General features: G+C 31.4%; 3 protein-coding genes across 4 annotated transcripts in view; 1 reads left to right on the top strand and 2 right to left on the bottom strand.

The window, feature by feature from the left end:
* LOC125857134 (WD40 repeat-containing protein HOS15-like) overlaps nt 1–22,788 on the top strand; it is a 281,455-nt gene that overhangs the window by 238,785 nt on the left and 19,882 nt on the right. The gene's annotated exons all lie outside the window — the stretch shown is intronic.
* Nucleotides 3,150–5,927, bottom strand: LOC125854726 (uncharacterized). The gene is made up of 6 exons (XM_049534308.1): nt 5,535–5,927; nt 5,366–5,447; nt 5,136–5,209; nt 4,745–5,042; nt 4,582–4,678; nt 3,150–4,353 (listed from the first exon to the last, which is right to left on the bottom strand). The coding sequence occupies exons 1-6, from the start codon at nt 5,925–5,927 to the stop codon at nt 3,150–3,152; spliced, it is 2,148 nt and encodes a 715-aa protein (XP_049390265.1).
* LOC125857138 (cytochrome P450 81C13-like) lies at nt 7,154–9,945 on the bottom strand. Its single transcript, XM_049536815.1, has 2 exons — nt 9,006–9,945; nt 7,154–7,759 (listed from the first exon to the last, which is right to left on the bottom strand). The coding sequence occupies exons 1-2, from the start codon at nt 9,942–9,944 to the stop codon at nt 7,154–7,156; spliced, it is 1,545 nt and encodes a 514-aa protein (XP_049392772.1). The 5' UTR covers nt 9,945.

The raw sequence follows: 22,788 nt of genomic DNA on the forward strand, positions 1-22,788 counted from the left end.
AACAACCAAGTGAAAGGGGTGTTGGGACCACGAGTCGGAACAAAAGGGGAACTCTAAGATTTGAAGACAGCACCAAAAATATTATTTTAATATAGTGAAATTTTCAATGACGATCGAGGAATAATGCCACTAGTCGCGTGAGCAGGAAAAATATACAAGTATATTGAGGTATATATATAGGGAGGGAAATTTTTCCAAAATACATATTAGCTTCTGGATATATATACAATTAAAAAAATAATTCAAAGTTAATGAGTGCACATAACCATGTAAACACACGCGTCCACCTCTGGCTGGAACTAACATGCATGCGTGGTTGTCAAGTACTCCTATCAACTAATTCCACAACAGAAAGAGGTTTGTATAAGAAAAATCACTCAACTAACCATTTTTCTCTCAGAAAATCATTCAACTTTGATTTTTAACCAAAAAGTTATTGAACTGTGAATTTTTCACTCAAAAAGTTACTCAACTTTAATTTTTAACCAAAAAGTTATTGAACTATGAATTTCACTCAGAAAATCACTCAACTATGATTTTTATCTCAATTATAAACTCTTCTCTCATAAAGTCACTCAATTATGGAGGCTTTTCTCTCAGAAAGTCACGTACTATGGAACTTTCTTAAAGAAAAGTTTAAAGTTGAGTGAGCGACTTTCTCAAGATAAAAAGTAGGTGGAAACTGAAATCTATTACAAAAAAAGTAGTCTTTACATTATCAACAAACAAAGGGAAATTGATCAAGTAATTGACAAATTCGATAGCAAATACTGTAGTATTATCACTTTACGAAAAAGGATGAAGCAGATAGATAAGGAGAAGATAGAGAGAGTGAAAGCGAAGTGTAACAAACATTTGGCGTTTAATATGTACTAAGTAAGTTTTTTAATGCAAAAAAATTAATATGGATTTGACTCTTATCGTCTTTGTTCATTTTTACTTGTCAGTGTTAAATTTGGTACACCTATTGAAAAAATAATTATTGACATAGTTATTTTATCATGATATCCATATTAAATATTGATGTTTAGTATTAGATCTCCGAAAATGACTTGGAGATTAGTATTTAATATTAAGGGTAAAACATGAAAAAGTGAACGTAAGTAAAATCAAGCAGAATTAACAGAAAAACTCCATTAACAAGGAGCTAACATTGAAGGAGAGAAACTCTCATTGTTTGAGTTCAAAGACTGAGTAATACATCAGTGTAAGACTAGTATTTATAGCTAATTCCTATTACATTGTGTAACTAACTTCTAGAATCTACTAACAGAAAGTTTGTTATAACTAATTAGTTGGAAAAGACTAATCTGCCCTTTATTAACCCTAACAACTTTAACTTGTACTCTCCTTGCTTTATCATCAGCTCATATCTCAACACTCCCCTTCAAGCTAGGAGGTGTAAAGATGTTCAACACACCTAGCTTGGATACTAGATGTTCATGTTGTATCCTGGACAATCCTTTTGTCAAAATGTCTGCTGGTTGCTCTTGTGTAGGTAGATAGTCTATTTTGATCAAGCCTTGTTGTAGTCTTTCCCTTATGAAATGGCAGTCTATCTCTATATGCTTTGTCCTCTCGTGATACAATGGATTTGCAGCAATTTGTATGGCAGTTTTACTGTCACTATATACTTGCACTGGTAGCTTAATATTAGCTCCTACTTCTTTCAACATTCCAAGTAACCACACCAACTCTGAGACTGCAGATGCTAGGCTCCTGTATTCAGCTTCAGCTGAACTTTTGGACACTGTGGTCTGCTTCTTTGCTTTCCATGACACCAATGACTTGCCTATCTTGATCATGTACCCTGTAACTGATCTTCTAGTAAGTGGACGTGAAGCCCAATCAGCATCACAAAATGCAGTGACTAGTTCATTTGAGGAACTAGCCAGCAATAGACCTTGACCAGGTTCCTTTTTTAAGTATCTCACCACTCTCAATGCAACATCCATATGTGACTTCTTTGGTTGCTGTAGAAATTGACTCAAAGTCTGTGTGCTAAAGGATATGTCTGGCCTTGTCATGTTAAGATATAACAACTTTCCAATTAGTTTCTGGTACATTGTCTGATCTGCCAATGGGTCCTCAGAATTATCTCTCAGTTTTACCTGCTCATCATACTGTATTGATGTTAACTTAACATTGACATCGATAGGGGTTCCTGCAGGCTTGGCTGCTGTCATACCAACCTCAGTTATAAGCTCCAGAGCATAATTCCTTTGATGCATCAGTATACCATCTGCTGATCTACTAAACTCAATACTTAGGAAATACTTTAGTTCACCTAGGTCCTTCATCTTGAAAGCCTTTTGTAGTGCCTGTTTAGTGTCTTCTATTAATTCAAGACTGCTGCCAGTAATTAACATATCATCCACATAGACTAGCACAATACAAATTCCAGCTTCTGACTTGTTGATGAAAAATGAGTAATCATATTGGCTTTGTTTGAACTTAAGAGCAACAAGAGCTTCAGTCAACTTGTGATTCCACTGCCTTGGAGCTTGCTTGAGCCCATACAGTGACTTGGTCAGTCTACACACCTTCTCTCCTTGACTGACAAAACCTTGAGGAAGCTGCATATAATTTTCATCCTCTAGATCTCCCTGCAAGAAAGCATTAAAAACATCCATCTGATGAATATGCCAGTGCCTTGAAGATGCAAGAGAAACAACAGATCTCACAGTCACCATCTTAACAACTGGTGAGAAAGTTTCCTTGTAATCAATACCCTCTTGTTGGCTATACCCCTCAGCTACCAACCTGGCTTTAAACCTCTCAACTTCCCCTGTAGCTTTGTACTTAATCTTATATATCCACCTGCAGCCTATAGGCTTCTTCCCTTGGGGTAAATCTGTGATCTCCCAAGTGTTGTTGTCTTCTAAGGCTTGAATCTCAGTTTTCATAGCATCAACCCATCTAGGATCCTTAACTGCATCTGAGTAAGTACAAGGTTCTTTCAGAGAGGAGGTAGCAATTATATAACATTAATAGGTAGGAGATAGATGACTATAGCTCATGTAGTTGCATAAGGGATACTTCACATCCTTATTTATGTTGAGAGAAACGAAATCCTTCATCCATAGAGGTTTGTGTGTAGTTCTTGAGGACTTTCTAGTATACACTGGTACAACCTGCACAGGAACCTCTTAGACTGTTTCCTCAATGATGTCAGTAGCCTGAGAAGTGGTCAAGGGATCAGGTACCTCTAACTCAGGTTCTGAATAAGGAGAAGCTGCTGTAACTGTATCTTCATTACAATTAGGTGTAACAGGAGCCTGAGGAGGAGTGGCGTGAAAGAGAAAATCTAAAGCCTGCAAATTGTCTACAAAGACTGGTTGGCTATCAGTGATGTCGGTATGTGAAAAAGGGAACACATCTTCCTTAAATATGACATCTCTACTGACAAAGAATAATCTAGTAGCAATGTCAAATAGAATGTACCCCTTCTGTATTTTTGAATATCCCATATGAACTGCAGTTCTAGATCTGGGCATCATCTTATCATGTGCAGGAAGAACCTTTGCAAAACATAAGCAACCAATAGTTCTGAAGTGTGATAAATCTGGTTTTCGATCATATAGCTTCTCATAGGGAGTTTGAAAGTTAAGCACACTACTAGGTGGTCTATTAATAATGTGTGATGCAGCTAGCACACAATGTCCCCAGAACTGTAAGGGAATTTTTGCCTGAAACCTTAAGGCCCTTGTAACCTCAAGTAGATGTCTGTGCTTTCGTTCAGCCACTCCATTCTGCTGAGGGGTGTAGGGACATGATCTCTGATGAATAACTCTCATCTCCTTAAACATAGTTTCACACACAGAATTCACAAAATCAGTACCATTATCAGTCCGTATCACTTTGATGGTTTTAGCAAACTGATTCTTAACAAACTTTAGAAACAGTTGTATAGACATGCTCACATCATATTTATGCTTTAATAGAAAAATCCAGGACATCCGTGAGAAGTCATCAACTATTGTAAGAAAGTATTTATTTCCATCAAAAGTAGGTGTGCTATAAGGACCCCAGAGGTCAACATGAATCAAATCAAAACTGTTTGAACTTTTAATGCTACTAGAAGGAAAAGTAAGCCTTGTCTGTTTAGCATAGGGACAAACTAGACACTTAGACACTCTACTCATACTTTGATTATTCATATCAAACATCCTAGCAAGAACTCCTGAGGACACATGTCCTAGTCTTTGATGCCACAGCTCCAACTCTGAGGCAGTTTGAGCAACTGATAGTGCAGAATCTTTCTTATCAGTGAACCAACATCCTTTCTTTTCACCAAAATTTTTTTGAGTATACAAACATCCTTCTTCTTCACCAATCTCCTTCACCTTTCCACTGTAAAGTTCCTGGAAAACACAACAGTTAGGGAAAAAAGTGACTGAGCACCCAAGTTCCTTTGTTAGTTTGCTCACTGACATTAGATTATACTTGAATTCAGGTAGATAGAAGACATTGAAAATAATACTTCTATCTGATAGAGCACAAGAACCAACATGAGTCACCTGTGTAGTGTTTCCATTAGGCAACTACACACTCTTAGGAGCCTTTAACTTGATCACAGACCCTTTGATAAACATATCCAACTGAGACACCATATGGTTTGTTGCACTAGTATCTACAATCCACACTTTACTATTTTCAGAAACAAAGAAAGTTTTACCTGCAGTGTGAGCAGCATGTGCAGGATAACAGTCTGAAGAAGTAGATTCATTCTTGTTCTAGAAACCTGTGAGAATATGATCATATTGTTCCTTTGTAAAAGTGCAGCCCTGAAGAAGCTGTTTGACCTTCATCTCAGCTTGACTCATTGCTTTGTGCCCTTTGGAATTTTCTATCACTTCATCAGTAACCTGAGTAGTATCAGATTTCCTTCCCCATCCTGGAACAGGAACATTGGTATTCATACCATATGAGAAGTGAGCTAACTGATGGTGTGAGTCTGAGGAAGTCCCCTGTACCTTCCTTTTAGACTTGAAGTCTGGTAGATATCCAACAATCTTATAACAAAATTCTTTGTTGTGACCCTTACAATGACAGAAATAACATACCAGAATAGAATTCTTTTTGAACTGTTGACTTAGTCCTAAAGAAGTACTAGTTTTAGAAAACATAGCTACAGAGTCTCCTCCAACTGAGTTTAATCCCATGTTGTTAGTGACTGAAACCACAGCCTTTTGGCACTCATCCCCCACTATTATAGCATATGCATGATTAGTAGTTGGTAAAGGATTCATCATCAATATTTAGCTCCTAGCCTGATGATAAGATTCATTTAACCCCATCAAAAATTGATATAACCTCTGCCTATTCAGATGAGCAACAAATCCTTTAGACTTGTCACAGTTACAGCAAGGAGCAGGAACCAAATCTTCAAACTCATCCCATAGTGTTTTGAGTTTCGTGTAGTACACAAACACAGAATCAGTACCCTAATGTAATGAAGCAATGTCCTTATGTAGACTGTAGGTTCTAGATCCATCTATCCTGTTAAATCCCTCTTTTAAATCATTCCAGACTTGAAAAGCACTGGATGTAAAAGCAATACCACTAAGCAGACTTTTTGACACTAAATTCATTAACCACGAAAGTACAATTGCATTAACCCTTTCCCATTGTCCCCACAGTTCTTCACCAAACATCTCTTTCATACAGGATCCATCTACTAGCCCTACATTGTTCCTTCCTAGTAGTGCTAGTGTAATGGAACGATTCCATAAGGTATAATTCTCAACACCAATCAATTGAAAGGAAATAATGCTAACTCCACTAATATCAGTCGGACTAAGGAAGAGAGGATGATTGTAATCAATACCTTGTCCAGATGCAACATGAAGTGGTGTGGATGTACTCTCATTCTGTTCATTGTTGAATGTTTGATCCAGATCTACAGTTGCTCTGTTAGTTTCCATTTCTCTGATGCTCCAATCAATCAACAGTCGCGGAAGCAAATGACAAACAACACAATTTGAATAACAGATCCTAGCTTAGATTTGCAATTCTACTGAAACAATTGATGAATCTGTGAATCAAATACTCAATTCTTTGATCCAAACACCAGTCACCTTCCACAGAGATTGCTGTGGAGGGCTCTGATACCATGAACGTAAGTAAAATCAAGCAGAATTAACAGAAAAACTCCATTAACAAGGAGCTAACATTGAAGGAGAGAAACTCTCATTGTTTGAGTTCAAAGACTGAGTAATACATCAGTGTAAGACTAGTATTTATAGCTAATTTCTATTACATTGTGTAACTAACTTCTAGAATCTACTAACAGAAAGTTTGTTATAGCTGATTAGTTGGAAAAGACTAATCTGCCCTTTATTAACCCTAACAGCTTTAACTTGTACTCTCTTTGCTTTATCATCAGCTCATATCTCAACAAAAAGAAATTATCTTTTTTTGATGTATCAAAAACGATAAGTAAAAATAAAAATCTATTTTAGAATAAAATACAAGTTTTGTGTAGATCATAACAAGAATAATTTACTGCTATGTATAAATGGGAAATACAAGAGGAGAATTAACTGTTTTTGGGAAATCTACTAAAGAATGAGCATGTTTGGATGAGCTTATAGTTTCTGGCTTATAAATCAACAATCATAAATTAAGAATTATAACTTCTTATTTTTTATTTATTTTTGTCGTGTTAGCTTAAAAACAATATTTTATTTTATTGAAACACTACAAAATCGCTTTAAAAATTATTTCAACTTGAAAAACACTACTTCATGTGAGTTTATATGACTTACTTTTTTTTAATAGTCTAAAAATGACACATTTCTATATTAAATAGTAACATAAACTTTAAAATGTTCATTTTACCATTAATGGAATGTTTTATAGTCACACAAATATTTATCACTTATTTTAGACCACAAGTTTTAAAAGTCACTTTCTTTCTTTTTTTTAAACTCCATGTGAAATTAAACTAAAATCATATAAAATAAAAACGAGAAAGTATAAATCAATCCAAACACACTCTTAATCCATTTCCACAATATTGAACTTATTTGGATAGTACATTCCATAAAAACACAAAGATAAAATCCTTATATATCACATAAACACACACCAAGATCCATCTAGCATACTTATTTATTACACAACACACAATTCTTACTCGAAATTAATTCTAACGAGGAATGCAAATAGCCTCAAAAGGCTTATCCTTACTTGAAATTACTTTAGAATTATAGTATTCATCCATCTTATAATTTTCATGTAATTCCACATTTTTCCAATCAAACCATTGAACCAACGAACCCAATACCAATGAAACAGTACGCATACCCATATTGTCTCCAGGGCATGCTCTTCTCCCCATACCAAACGGTACAAATTTATAACCAAATCCTTCTTTTTCCCCTTCCATAGCCTCAAATCTCTCTGGCATGAACTTTTCAGGTTCGTCCCATAATGCGGGGTCCCTATGAATGGCCCAAGCGTTAACCATTAGGATTGTATTTTTTGGTACATCGTAGCCACCAACGGTACAATCTTCTAATGAGTAGTGAGGCAATAGAAGAGGTACTGGAGAGTATAATCGCAACGTCTCGTTTATAACACATTGTAAATAAGGAAGATTAGTTAAATCGGATTCGTTTAATAAGCGCTCGTTCCCTACATTATTGTCAATTTCGGATCTCAATTTTTGAAATGCTTTAGGGTGAGCTAAAAGAAGTCGCATTGCCCATTGAATGGTCATTGATGTGGTCTCTGTTCCCGCAACAAACAAAACCTAAAACACCATAGACACACATTAGTAAAAGCAAATTATATATTGTCAGTTTGGTAATTTCATGGATCGTCACTCAACTTTCATTTTAATATTACACCAACTAATTTGTAATGAAAAAGTGACTACCTAAGTAAAATAAAAGTAACTACACTATTCTTCTTTGTAATAGAAATATCAATCACATGAAGTCACTGGGAGAAAACAAAGTAGTAAATATTTTCTCCTGTGATACTTTGCGCAAAGTTGAGTAACTTTGAAAAACTTTCTTTTGTGATGTTATAACATTGATATTAATTATGTGCGACTTATTTTTGTCGCACAAGTTGGTGCACTCAAATTTAACATTTTTGAGTTCACTTTTTTGTAAGATAAAAATAGGTCTTAAATAACCAATAGAAATAGTTATATATATATATATATATATACTATTCGATCATCTTATTTATCAAAAATGACCAAAATATGCATTGCATATAAACTCTATTATATATGTTGTGTATACATATTGCATATGTGTATGTAGAAAATATGTATATTAGTATAAATTTTACATTATCTATACACTATGGTCTATGTACATTTATTTTGTAAACTAGATGACCCAAAGGTATTGGGTTGTAATTTACTCTAATATTTATAATGGAAACTTATATAAATTCACTAGTTTAAGAGTTAATTATTCAGATACACTCTAATTTGCAATATTATGAATCTTATTAGATTTTGGAGTGTCTAGATACGTCCAGATACATGTATCTCGAGATACATGGGGTCAAAATTAGGTGTAATTTTTCTAGATACATTGTATACAAGTGGGTTTACATGTATCTGGTAACAAATCTCTCTCACCTCCCTCCCCATCTTGCTCGCATCTCTCCCTATTTTAGTGTATTTGATACTAAAAATACATGTATCTAGGTGTATCTTCCTCAATATATGATAGAAAACATTTATTTAAGTAGTAAGATACGTAATATTTTGAAGATATAGATAATTACAGTATATATGATAATGGAATGTGTCTAATCATGTAATTTCTCATATTTATAATCTTTAGAAACTAATGCCGACAGTGAGCCAATTATTTTCACGTCTATACTCAAAAAAACATGCCAGCAAAATTTGTAAGGATATATATTGCATACAGGAATATATATATATTTATTTATTAAAAGTTATGAATCAAATCAAGGACATCTAATAGTACCAACTTTATGCAATTGTTTGAGGGAACGTATGTACGTACCATTAGAAGACTTTTAATGAGATCGTCCGTGTAGAATTCAGGTTCAAATTCCTGCAGAGACAATAAAGTTTCAACTAGTGTCGCCTTCTTCCCCTTAGCAACATGATCACTACTACTACTACTTTTTTTCTGTCGAAATTCGTCAAGTAATTTGTTTAAAAATTCATTTCTCTTCATACTCGTTAAGTCCATTTTTTTCCCAATCCCTTTATAACCAAACCATTTCAAAATTGGCAAAAAATCACACACGTTTAAAATCAACAAATTTGCAAAGAAAACACCCCTCATCTCTTCAATAATCTTTTTCCCCTTTTCCATTCCTATATCTTCCTCACTCACACAACTTTTTCCAGTACCAATTCTCATCATAACATTAAACACAAAAGTAAAAGCCCAATAACTCAAGTCAACCCTAGTACCGCCACGTGTATTCTTTTCACTGGCTTTAAACAAAGAGCGAATCAAAATCCCAGTTTCTTCATTTCGAATTAAAGAAGACTTTTGAAGACTGTTTGAAGAGAAGAGTTCAACCGCCGTTTGACGGCGGAGAACCCTCCAGAGTTGACCGTACGGTGCCCAAAAAATAGCAGTATAGTTAAAAGAAACCCGGTCACCTAGCATGCTCTGTGGCCTGTTTGCAAATACAACATCATTTTTCGTGAAACATTCTTCTACAGAGGATGGAGAGGACACAATCAACATATTTCGACACCCGAAACGGAGGTATAAAACCGGACCATATTTAGTTGATAAAGAGGTTAATGTTTGGTGAAGTGAATTTTTGATAAGGTAAAGATGGCCTATTATTGGGAGAGACAAAGGACTAGGTGGTAAATGTTTTTTTGGATGAATCAAATGTTTCAATAAAATTATGAGGAAAAATAGAAAGATGATAGCTAGGTAGTAATAAGAGGAATTAGAATTATAAAAGTTCTGCATGGCTGAATTTAATAACTTGAAAATTAAAAATGCTTGAACTTATTAGAACTCTTCTCAACTTAGTGCTGCCGGCTGCGTAGTATATTTTATTATATAGACGGTATTTGCCCACCTTATATTATATTGGTGGTATTAATTAAAGGATCACGTGAAACACAATTGAATTGTGAAACTCGGTAGAGTTTGGAAAGAAAACTAGTTTACCTATTGGTTTTGAAATGTAAAATTCAGAAAAATGGGTAGTAGTAACTAACCATCTCTCACTCAATCCGCTTAAAAATTATGAAGTAGTTTTATATGGCATTGAATTTAAGAAAATAAAGAAGAATTTTCAGTCTTATGGTTTTAAATTAAAGTTACGTTAAATGTACATAAATGTCCTTTAATTTTGAGACCACGTGAAAATTTGAAATCAAAGTGTTGTCAATAAAAAAAAGGGAAAAAAGTCTGAAATATATCCGAACTTTGGAAAGAACCGTTTACCCCTTTGTACTATTTAATAGTATATTTTAAAGGTATATATGTGTCCACATGGACATCATAAATATTGCATAATTATAAATAGTAATGTGTCCACGTGGGCACACATATACCTTTAAAATACACTATTAAATAGTGCAGGGGATAAAAGGTCCTCCATAAAGTTTGGTATCGTAACAACAATTTCGACCAAAGTTGAAGTATTTTCATACCCTTTTCCCTAAAAAAAAAGGGTCATTCTTTTTTAAACACACTAAAAAGGAAAGTAGGCCATTATTTTTTAAATGGAATGAGTTTATTGTATTAACAAGTGTTGTACAATACTCTCACACATATGTAAGTAGCAATTGCGTGAAGAAATAAATTTTGAGTCTAATTCAATTTTTGGATCAAGATCCTATTTTATTGGACTAATTGACCATTTTGGCCTAATTAATTATTTTATTTGTCTCAATTTTTATAACTCATTTTTTTTGTCGATCTAAAAAAATTACACAATTTCATAAATAGTAACAATTTAACTTTCAAATACGGTTAATGAAATAATTCTTAACTATACAAACATCTACAACTTATTTTAGATCACTAGTTTCAAAAATATTTTGTTTTGTTTTTTAAATCTTGATCAATTTAAACTATATCACATGAATTGAGACAACAAATGTAATAAAAATCTGGCCATCTGGCCAAAATTTATCTTTTTTCTTTAAAATATAAGAGATGAAGATTGCTCAGGCGGTCATATTAGTTTATGTGAGATTCTTATGGGAATTTAATACACAGAATATTGAATAATACTTGCTATGTCTCAATTTATGTGACACATTTTATTTTTTGAGAGTCAAACAGTTTAAGTTTGACCGACAATTTACGCATAAATCTTCGATTGTTTTGAAATAAAATTTATATATTTATAACTTAAGTAAAAACTATTATAAGTGACAGTAATTTACAATTCAAAATATTTAAAAGAGATATGAAACATTTACGGTCAAAATTAATTTTATTTGAATCTTAAAATTCAAAATGTGTCACATAAATTGAGACGAATGGAGTATCAACCCAAAGTAATGGTCTGATAATTTATGAGTCTCAAGTTTAAGCGTTAGTAACAGAGTTATTCGATAGTTATGCTAATAAGAAAAATGGCAAATGCTCAATAAAAATACTTGAACTGACATAACACCACCACTTGTCATAATCAAATCATTTGCAGGTCTCTTCTCTCGTTTATATTTTTCGCATTGCTAAAGATGCTAACCTATGCTAGGAAAAAGTGGCATCTAGCTCTAGAATAAATTCTTAAATTTCATTAAAGCAAATCTAACAAAATGAGCAAAAGTAGAGTCCGAAGTCTAAAAGAGCAAAAGAATTGGCCGAAAAATTCCAAAATGACAATAAAAATAAATTTGTAACCAAAAAGGTAATATTTAAACCGTAAAATAAACGGCATGTAAATTTGTTAAAGAAAAAGGCGCAAGATCCCTGCGCCTTATAAGGCTAAAGGTTGCCTCTCTCCCTTTTTTTTTTTTAGTTTTTTGCGTTCACTCCTATTTATAGCACACCAACATATTGACAATTGTTTAATTTAAGTATATAAAAGGACAATATATAAAAGCCACAAGAAACTAATCCAAAATTTGATTAATCAATTAAGCCTCAATATCATTAATTAATTAACACAATTGTATAGAAACATTTGTAATCATTTTGATCTTCACAATTCTAACTCTCAAATTAATATTGGAGGACTCAATTATCGATTTAAATCTAATTTTCCTTATACAAGCAATCACAAATATAGATTTTCATATTCATGCTTTATAAATCATGAAATCGTTTTTTTTTTGTGATTTAAACGGTCGGTTAAATTTCGTGTTAATAAAAAAAATCGATTTCATAATTTAAACGGAAGGGTAAACGTCGTGTAAACTAAAAAAAATAAATTTCATGATTTAAACGGTAGAGTAAACGCCATGTAAATAAAAAAAAATCGATTTCATAATTTCTAAAGCATGAATGTGAAAATCTATATTTCTAATCACAAGTAGCCGTAAAAAAATTATTGGATTTAACATCACAATTTCTAATTCGCTTCTTTAATTCTTTCCATTCAACTTTAATACTATAATAATGTCCTTTATCCCTAATTTCCCATACACAATCATAATATAATAATAATATTAATATTAATCTGCAACAACTACATCTACAACCCAAAGCCGCCACCACTCAACTTGCACTACATTTTATCCCTAAATATTTGATATTGCACCACATGCAAACGCCTAATGGTAACTCTAAACCATCAAATATTAATTAAGGCAATTGAAGAATGAAGTTACCTGAGTGTCGGTTTTCACTGGTAGACGTCGCAGGTAAGGTTTTCCTCTACCGTAAATCTTCTTGTCTCGTCTTTTAATTATTTAGGGTAAATAATTATCATCTAATAATTAAATAATTACTAAACCCTCTAATTTATTCTTATTCATGGGCCATAATTTAATTAAATAAAGGAAAAAGAATTTAAATGTCAATGTTTTAGCATTTAATAGTATCCCTTAGCCATATTTTCAATATTTATTAAAAGTCTCAATATTTTAGTTTGTTATATATCTTATTTATGTATTTCTTAATTTGAAAGAATACAATTATTTAATAACATAAAGGAGAAAATCAAGGGAGAGAATATTTCAAAAAAAGGTAAATATCACTTAATTTTCTCATCAATTACATTTTTTAAAGAAAACTCAAACATGTATCTTTTTCACAATGTATTTTTATTTTTTTTTCCAGAATTTTGTAACCTTTTTAAATCGTATTCATTCCAATATGTATATTATTTGTATTCATTATAGTTTTCATGTTGTATTTTGTATAATGAAACTTGTATTTTTTTTTATTAGTTTGTATTCATTCCAATAGTTATGCCAAATTAATCTATAGTTATTTGAGAAACGTATTTGTATTCATGTATTTTTTTCTTCAAAAATTTTTAACCTTTTTTAAGTCGTATTCATTCCAAAATGTATTTTATTTGTGTTTGTATTCATTCTAGTTTTTATGTAGTATTTTGCATAATATATAAAATACAAAAAACAGTATGATGAAAAAGTGAGAATGAAATATAAAACTGAAAAGGAATAAGTGAATATTTGTTGCAATCATTCTTAAATAAAATACATAACTAGTTGACATACCTTTAGAATGAATACAAATTAGGAACAATACCAGATTCATAAACTATGCAACATGATTTTTGAATGAATACAAATATTAATAGCATACATACGGTTTTCAACAACCTTTGGGATGAATTCAAATCAGGAACAAATACAAGATTCATATATATGCAACATGAGATTTTGAATGAATACAAATATTAATAGCATACATACAGATTTGAATTTTAATTGAGAAAGGATACAAAATTCTAAAAAAAAATTATAAATACAAAACAAACTAATAGAAAATTGTTCTTCCTTAACTTGGTCTTCAACAAGTTTTTCGAAATCTTCAACACTCAATTTTGAAAATCAAAAGACACTTGGTGACAATGTATTTACCTTTATCAGTGGGCGAAAAACATTTTGAAGGAATTGTGAGATTTCTTAAACAAATTGGAGGAAAGTAGAAGAGGTGATTAGAACAATGGTGAAAAACTCAAGAGAGAGACAAGAAAATGAGAGAACAATGGTGAAAAACTCAAGAGAGAGGAAAAAATTGGGGTAAAAACCTAGAAAGAGGGGAAAGTGGGTAATGAGAGTTTTTTCTTCTTCTTTTTCACGTATAAGGAGTAAAATTAGTTAAATGTGGAGCCTGATTTGAGAAATAAAAGGAAACAAAATCAATTATATTATGATACATTTTATTTGCTAAAATATTGACATATTGACATTTTCAATAATTATTTTAAAGTATAGATGTTTTTAATAATTATGTTAGGGAGTTTGACTAGTTTACTAATTTTCCCTTAAATAAATTATGGACTTAGTCCATTAACTACCACTAATAAAAACAATTAAAACCACCCCACTAAATTTATAATAGTAGTTACGAATAGTCCAAAATACTCATATAAAATCTATCGAAAAGTCTTTTATGAAATAAAAAACTCTATTACTCAAAACGACCAAATGGATCGTTACACTTAGTAAAAAAAGAGAGACAGAGAAACTCCAATAATTTTAAAAAAAATTAGAGGTGTTTGCTTAAATTTCTCAAGAAATATTAAAAAACTTTAAGAGGTGATTATACAATAATTTATGTTTTTAAAGAACCATTCATTTTTATGGATTGATATCTCACATGATCACTCAATTAATAGTTATTATTATTTCATAAAATTACTTTTCTGTTGAATTCCATTTTCCCAATAAAGAATATGATCTTTTGAAATAACAATGTCAAAGATCAAACTCATTTTTCTCTAGGAAAAATACTAAGAAATCTACTAGAAATTATATGTACACATGTTTGATCCTTTTCATATGGAATTGAAATGTATACTTAGTGATGAAGCTTTAGTGCCAATTTCGAATATTTAGTTGGTGTAAGTGATATGAATAAACATACTGATTTGATTGATCAGGTAAGAAAATGCATACTACCGACATGGAATCTATTACTTTAATTAATCAGACATGTTTACTTTTAAATCTGGTAAAACACACACAAAAAAAATATGTACATAAGGAAGGCGTGGGAATTAAAATAAAATGGAGGAATGTAATAACTGACACTAAAGAAAAAAAAACATTTCTTGCAATGGAACTTTCAATAATTATTTGGGGAAATTACGCGGATTAGCAAATATATATCAGTTAATTAGCTAATATATCTTATAATTTGAATTAATTATCACTCCCAGCCTCATTTTAGTTATAATTATGTGTGTCACTCTCCTCTCTTATACATATACAAATACAAATTATAATACATAGAAAATTATATGACAGATATACAAATACAATTCACCTCTCTGCCCACTCTTGCTCGCTTCTCTCCTCCCTCTCCCAATCTTGCTCTCTAGATATACAAATACATATGTATACCAGTTATATATAATTATCTAATAGATATACATATACAATTCGACATATATACAAATATAATTCATCTCTCTACACTCTATGTCCTCTCTCGCTCACCTCTCTCCTCCCCCTTACATGTAGCTACGAATCATAATTAACAAATTATAGCTATGAAGCCTAATCAAGTTATTTTTAGTGGCTATTTGTGAATTTTTTTCATTTTCAATGGCTTGAATCAGAAATAATTAAGCCTGAAGAGATCCATAGGCGAATTTAAGATAATTAGAATATGGGTATACCATTAAGGGGGGAAAAAGGGCAAGCTGCTTTATCAGACATATATCCATACCATACATACTAATTTAGTAAAATTTTACCTATAGTTTTAAATAACTATGTATTTTACCACTAATTAAGAGTTTCTTATTATACATTGAGGAAGATATACTTAGATACATATGTTTTTGCTACCAGATACACTTGGATACAATGTATCTCGAACAAATTATACTTGATTTTAACTGTAATATGTATCCCGAGATACATGTATCTGGACGCACCGAAATATGATAAAATTCATAATATTGCAAACTAGAATTATGTATGTAAGTAATTAGCTCCTAAACTAGTAAAATTTCTATAAAAGAAGAAAATTAAATGTATTGAGTGGAAAGTGATCATTCTTCAAAGTAAATAACTCAACATTCTACTAACCACTAAGTGCATAGTTTAGCCTTCTCGTAGCATGTCACGTGCTATCGCGGATAATATCTAGTGTTACTACGAGTTCATGTTTCTTATATTGTAAACAATAAATTTATCTGTAGAAGAATCACAACCATCTCAGCACACCACATGTTGGTACAAGCTCCTTATTCTAACTAAGTTCCCAAATATAATTTGCTAAATTTCAAAGAATGCCCTCCTTTAACATACCCAAAATAACTTGGTAAATAGCACTTTCTTTCTCCAAATGAATCCTACGCGATTTGATTTGAATTAGTGGAACCACTGGATTTCAAAAATTGAATAATTATTTTAAGAAAAAGGAAGATGCATAAATACAAATGATTAAGGCCACAAGCTCTTTAATTTCTGTCTTTAATGTCAAGTTTATGAAAATTTCTGTCTATGCTTTTACTTGGTCTTATTCAATGTGTTCCGTACCACCTTAAAGGTCTCGACTTCATAAGAAGAAAAAAAAAGTTTGTGCTTCTCGATGTTAAAAAAGGTAAAGTAGACTTGGCTTTTAATTTACTCTTCTAATTAATTACTGTCCTAAATAACATGGCACGCTTGTTACATAATTAGCATACAGTATATACTGATTATTCACTTATAGAGGACCAATTATACCTGCCAAAATCGCTAAGGGTCATTCTGCTCATGAGATAAGATGAGATATTTCAAAATTAAGTTTGAGATTAAATATATTTAGTGTTATATTATCTCATCTAAGAGGTAAGATAAATTAATTCCAAGATTATAATATCTGAATAACTTTGTTTGCGAACCAAACGATCCTAGTATTGAGTAATAAGGAAGTATAAGTCAGGTTGCAGCGTATCTGTTTCTTCTTTCATACTAGTAATGCTAACAGAATATCATTAATTGGTATGCATGTCAATCATTTCTATTATGTGTATTCTCGTAATTTCTTGTTCGAATCAAAGGTTCAAAGAAAAATCTTTACATCCAAAAGATAGAGGTAATCAAAGTCAAATTAAGGATTTGAAGATTTCGGGTGCACTAAAATATGAGCTCTAACTCTAGCTGGATTCGAACTCTAGTCTCGTGGGGCACTGTAGAGGCGGAGCCCCAGTCAGGAATTTGGGGGTTCTAAATCAATTTTGCTTGGGGTTCACATGTTAATATACATATACTTATTTAATTTTCTAATACAAATATAGGGTTTATGAAAAAACTAGTAGATTCGTCCGAACCCATGAACCCCCACTTAGCTCCGCCTCTGCATGAGTGGTTCCTCTGGCTTGTACAAATGGCACAAGGGCACTCTTATGTTCCTCATGGATGCACTATTAATTATATTATATTTTCGGTTAATTTCTCAATATATATATATATATACACACATTTTTTTTTCAAAATTAACGGGTGTACATGCACCCCTATTGATATATGTGGATCCACCTCTAGCCAGGTAAGATTTGCAAACAATACGTCCTTGTCATAGTTCACATGTAGTATGATCCCCCTTTCTTTTGTTTTAAAGTTTATTTCACATTTTCGTTGTTTAATTAAATAATCCTCGAAAAGGTCAAGTAATTATTTCGGTTTCAATTAGCATGAAACATGAAAATTGATGTTGTTCCACTTCATTAGTTAATTAATCTTAATTACAGTTTTTAAAACCATATTAGTTAGGCGTGTTAATGTTGTGATCCATGTCATCCCTAGCTACTTTATCCAATTTTATTTTTTAATATTTGTTGGTTCAAACTTTGTCGAAACTGCATGCGTAGTTTCAGACATGTTTTAGCAGGAAGACAAAATTTTATTTTTTTTATTTGTACAATAATGATAACCCTAAAATATACACTATAATAAAGATAAATAATTAAACACCCTTAACATGAGTTTTATCATATGTTTTAGCAGGAAGGCAAAAAAAAAATGGAACCGAATAAATGTTATGTTGGTGTCAATGAGAAATTGAGAGAAATGGAAATTTAAATGATGTTTTTCTTATAGGAATTTTGTCCCTAGTTGAATGAAAAAAGGGAAAGTTGAGGAGAAGATAAGTTTTAAGTCGTTATTGTCATTTCGTTTCAGCTTTGGTCAAATAATTGAATGATAAGCTTTTTGAACCAATGAAATCTCTTTAATTTTAATATTGCGAAATATTAATTTATTTGACTAATGTACGAATTTTATTTTAATTAATTTTGCGGATGTTATTTTGTTCCAAAAAGATACAAGGTCTTTTACGAAAAAGATCATTTTCAAATTGGTATTGTACGCATCATGTGAACATCAAATCGTGGTCAACAAAATTATTGGTGTTTGATGTAACATGACTCCAATAATAGAGAAATTTGTAATATTCTAGAACGAAGTAATTCAACATATCATGTATAATGAGGGATTGCATTTTTAAAAAAATACATAGTAAATTTTATGGACTCATGATAAAAATAAATCAGTATTTATGTAATACACTGTAATCCTAGTCTTAAACGTAAAATACAAACATGTTCATCGTTATTTTATTAATTACTCAAAGAGTGTTAATCTTTCACATTTAACACACTTTTAAAAGTAAATAAATAGTAAATTTATTTAGGTAAAACTAGTTTCATGTAATCTATCATTGAGTAGTTAAATTACGACTTTGTGAGATACTGCAGATTAGTTATTGGTGTCTGAGGTACAATGACTCCACTAATAAGGAAATCTATATTGTTCTCAAAGGAAGTTATCCCAACACATAGTGTATAAAGAGGGATTCAATTTCTTAAAAATATACAGTAAATTTCGTAGACTCATGATAAAAATAAATTAGTATTTCTGTAATACATTATAACCTTTGTTTTAAATGCAAAATACTAACATGTTCATTGTTATCTTATTAATTACTCAAACTGTATTAATCTTTCACATTTAACACATTTTAAAAAGTAAATAATTAGTAAATTATTTAGGTAAAATTATATTCATGCCTCTATCATTGAATAGTTAAATTGCGACTTTGAGAGATAGTGCGGATTAGTTATTGGTGTTTGAGGTGCCATGATTTCAATAATAGAGAAATCTATACTATTCTCTGAGGAAGTAATCTAACACATCGTTTATAAAAAGGGATTGAATTTCTTAAAAGTACACGATAAATTCTATGAACTCGTGATAAAAATAAATTAGTATTTCTATAATATACAGTTATATCGTTATCTTATTAATTACCCAAAGACAGTTAATATTTCACATTTAGCATGTTTTTAAAAGTAAATAAATAGTAAATTATTTTGGTAAAATTAGATTAATGTCTCTATAATTGAGTAGTTAAATCACGACTTTCTGTGATATTGCGAATTAGTTATTGATATTTGAGCTACCATGACTCTAATAATAGAGAAATCTGTATTATTCTCGAAGGAAGTAATCCCACACATCGTGTATAAAGATTGATTGAATTTCTTAAAAACACACAGTAAATTATGCGGACTCATGATAAAAATAAATTAGCACTTCTGTAGTACACTAATCCTATTTTAAACGCAAAATACTAACATGTTCATTGTTATCTTACTAATTACTAAAAAAGTATTAATTTTTCACATTTAACACATTTTTAAAAATAAACAAATAGTAAATTGTTTAGGTTAAATTAGATTTATGCCTCTATCATTGAATAGTTGAATTATGACTTTGTGAGATACTGCAGATTAAGTGGAAACCCAGTCGATAGCCAATATCAATCGTTACTTTAATTAAACCTTAGCCAAAACAATTTGACAGCGAAATCACTTCAAAGTCCAATCAGTGGATTTCAAATATATAATTTGAACTATATATCATATAAATTTTATACGTATTATTTTATCTTCATCAATTTCTCTTGATCAACAATAGCTCGAGTATAGAAGAAGAAAGGGAAAAGAAGAGCATAATCCAAATTCCAAATTAAGAGGTTTTCTATCTTAAAAAAAGAGAACAGAAATTTTCCCAAACTACTAAAAAGATAGAAAAAAAAAAAAAAGCAAAACACTTATATACATTATTTTTTTCTTACATAAACAAATATAAGAAATAACTCAGCAAGCACCCTCCGCCTTCAATAATACTAAGTTATGAATTCCGAGTCTTACAAAAATAAAATGAAATGAAAAGCTATAGAAAGGGGTAAAAAAGAAGGTAACTACAAGAAGTGGCAAAGTAACATGACTATCAGATGTGCAATTTCACGAAGTAAAATTCTATCATAATCATCATTTCATCCTCATAAAAAAAATCAAAAAAATATTCCAAAATATCATGACTCACGATGTCCTTCGAGATGACTCAGTTGGTTTGGAGGGTTATCATCCACCCTACCCCTCAATGTCTTCTAAGTCGAGCATGTGATTAGTAGACTATTACACAGTAAAAAGAACATGACTGACAACTAATTTCACATCAAGAGAGCTCAAAGTCCAAATTGGTGCGTGTAAAATTAAACCTCAACGTCGATTATGAAGAGGGTCAGATTCATTAGGCACTCTTCTTTTACTAGAAAAATACACATGATCAAGTGAATGCCTCATCAGCTTCCAATTATTTTGCGGCTGCTTACTCTGTTTTTCCTCTACCTGTTTCTTGATTGTATCGTTTTTCATCGCTGCAGATACAAATAACAAATATAGAAAAACTAGAATCACCAAAAACTTCTTGATTTGCATTATGTTGTTGAAAACAGAGACTAATACGAATGGTTCTGTTATCAAAGGAAGTTTGGGTAGAAAAATAAAACAGAGGTGAGAAGTATTTTAAGTACAGAGTTTTACTTCTGTACATTAATAAATGTAATTTTTTTTTTAACTAACTTCCAAGAATAACATATAATATAACACCAAAAGGTGTGATGGGATAATTAGGATAAGTCACGTAGATCGAAAAAAAGGTGTGTATAGAAATTATACTCCAATATACATGGGTAAAAGATTATCTATATAGGTTGGGTGTTCAAAGATAATAGGTTCATCTGAATTTAATATTTTTTCACGAAGAATGATTTTATTTATAAAAAATTATGAAAATTATGATAGATAATAGGTATAAATTCACGACATTAAGAATATAATGGGTTTAATGCTAAAAATCTCTAAGTTTGAATTTATAAAGTAAAAATCTTAAATTCACCTATGTTATATTACAAAATTAAGGGGCTCATTTGGTTAAGACAATATTCTGAGATTAGTTATTTCAGGATTGTTATTTCATCCTCAATGTTTTAGATAAAAATAACACTACAATCACAACACGATTTTATCTCAAACCAAACAAGGGACTAACTCATTCTAAAATTAACTTCGAGATAAATTATTTTCTTATCCCTCGTACCAGACGAGCCTCGAGTGTTATAGTCCTGCACAAGGGAGACAACACACGATGGGAAGGCTTTCCTTATGTTTTTCTTTACTTTATGGTTAAAAGGCCAAATGGGTAATACAATATTCTTGTGTTTTACGAGAACTTTTTTACTAAAGAAATTTTTTGCTTCTCTCGCTTTCAGTCCCTTAAAATAAGGCCAAAATTGCGTATGATAACAAAGCATATGGCTTCTAGTGCTTTATTTTTGTCTGCTTTGGAAAGTAGTCAACTTAATACTTTTTATAGCTACTTCTGCAATGCCCAGATATTCTACTACTTATGGTGAACTCTTCAAAGCATGACAAAAGTTATGTAAAGTCTTCAATCTTTGATGATGAGAAATCTGAATTCTGAAATTTTGGGGAAAAAGTATTGAATTGGCTGAATAATCTGAATATATATGTGGTGCAGTATATATTCGATCGACTAGTCAATTCACTTGCCAGGAGGAACAGTAATATGACAATTAAACTTCAGAGTACAACTAATTTTAACTTGGAATTGTTTGTGTTAAAGAATAGAGGAAACTACCCCGGAAAACTTGACCAAAATGAGATAGCTAAATTTCTTTCACAAACCTTATTTCTAATGATATGAATAAAATGTCATTCCTAAACTCTCATTGCTTGCGCCTAAGACAAAGATATTTGGAGCTAGACAATGTAAGTCAAGGAAGGGCCCAATATCAGAAACAAGGAATTGGGTTGGGCCTAGCTCTTACCATGTTAAAGAACGGAAAATTTTCATATACAACAAACATTTAGCATTAAATAGAAGTATAAATTATAGGAACCACATATTATAAGTATTAAATAATATCCTATCCCTTTTAGTTTTCTATTTACCAAAAATCCCTTAAAAATGATGTTTGCGGGACACATAGCGTTGTGCATGGGATACATTAGGTTTGATACATTCCACATAGCGGGATACATAGCGTTGTGTACGGGATACATAGCATTGTGCACGGGATACATAGTGTTTGATACATTCCACATAGCGGGATATATAGCGTTGTGCACGGGATATATAGGTAAATAAGGGATTTTTGAATTTTTTGAAATAAGTAGGGATAAATGAATATTAAGGTAAGTAAAGGAGTGTAGTTAAGTAATTTGTCCTAAATAGAATCCCTTAGCTACACTTTCAGCCTCAGACCTAATTCACCCACAAAAGTTAATTTATAAGTCAAGGAATGTGTAAGAGTCAAGACAATATAAGGAGACCAAGTTCCCCAATGCCCA

The sequence above is a fragment of the Solanum stenotomum genome, chromosome 2, assembly GCF_019186545.1.
Source record: "Solanum stenotomum isolate F172 chromosome 2, ASM1918654v1, whole genome shotgun sequence".
NCBI classification, from domain to species: domain Eukaryota; kingdom Viridiplantae; phylum Streptophyta; class Magnoliopsida; order Solanales; family Solanaceae; genus Solanum; species Solanum stenotomum.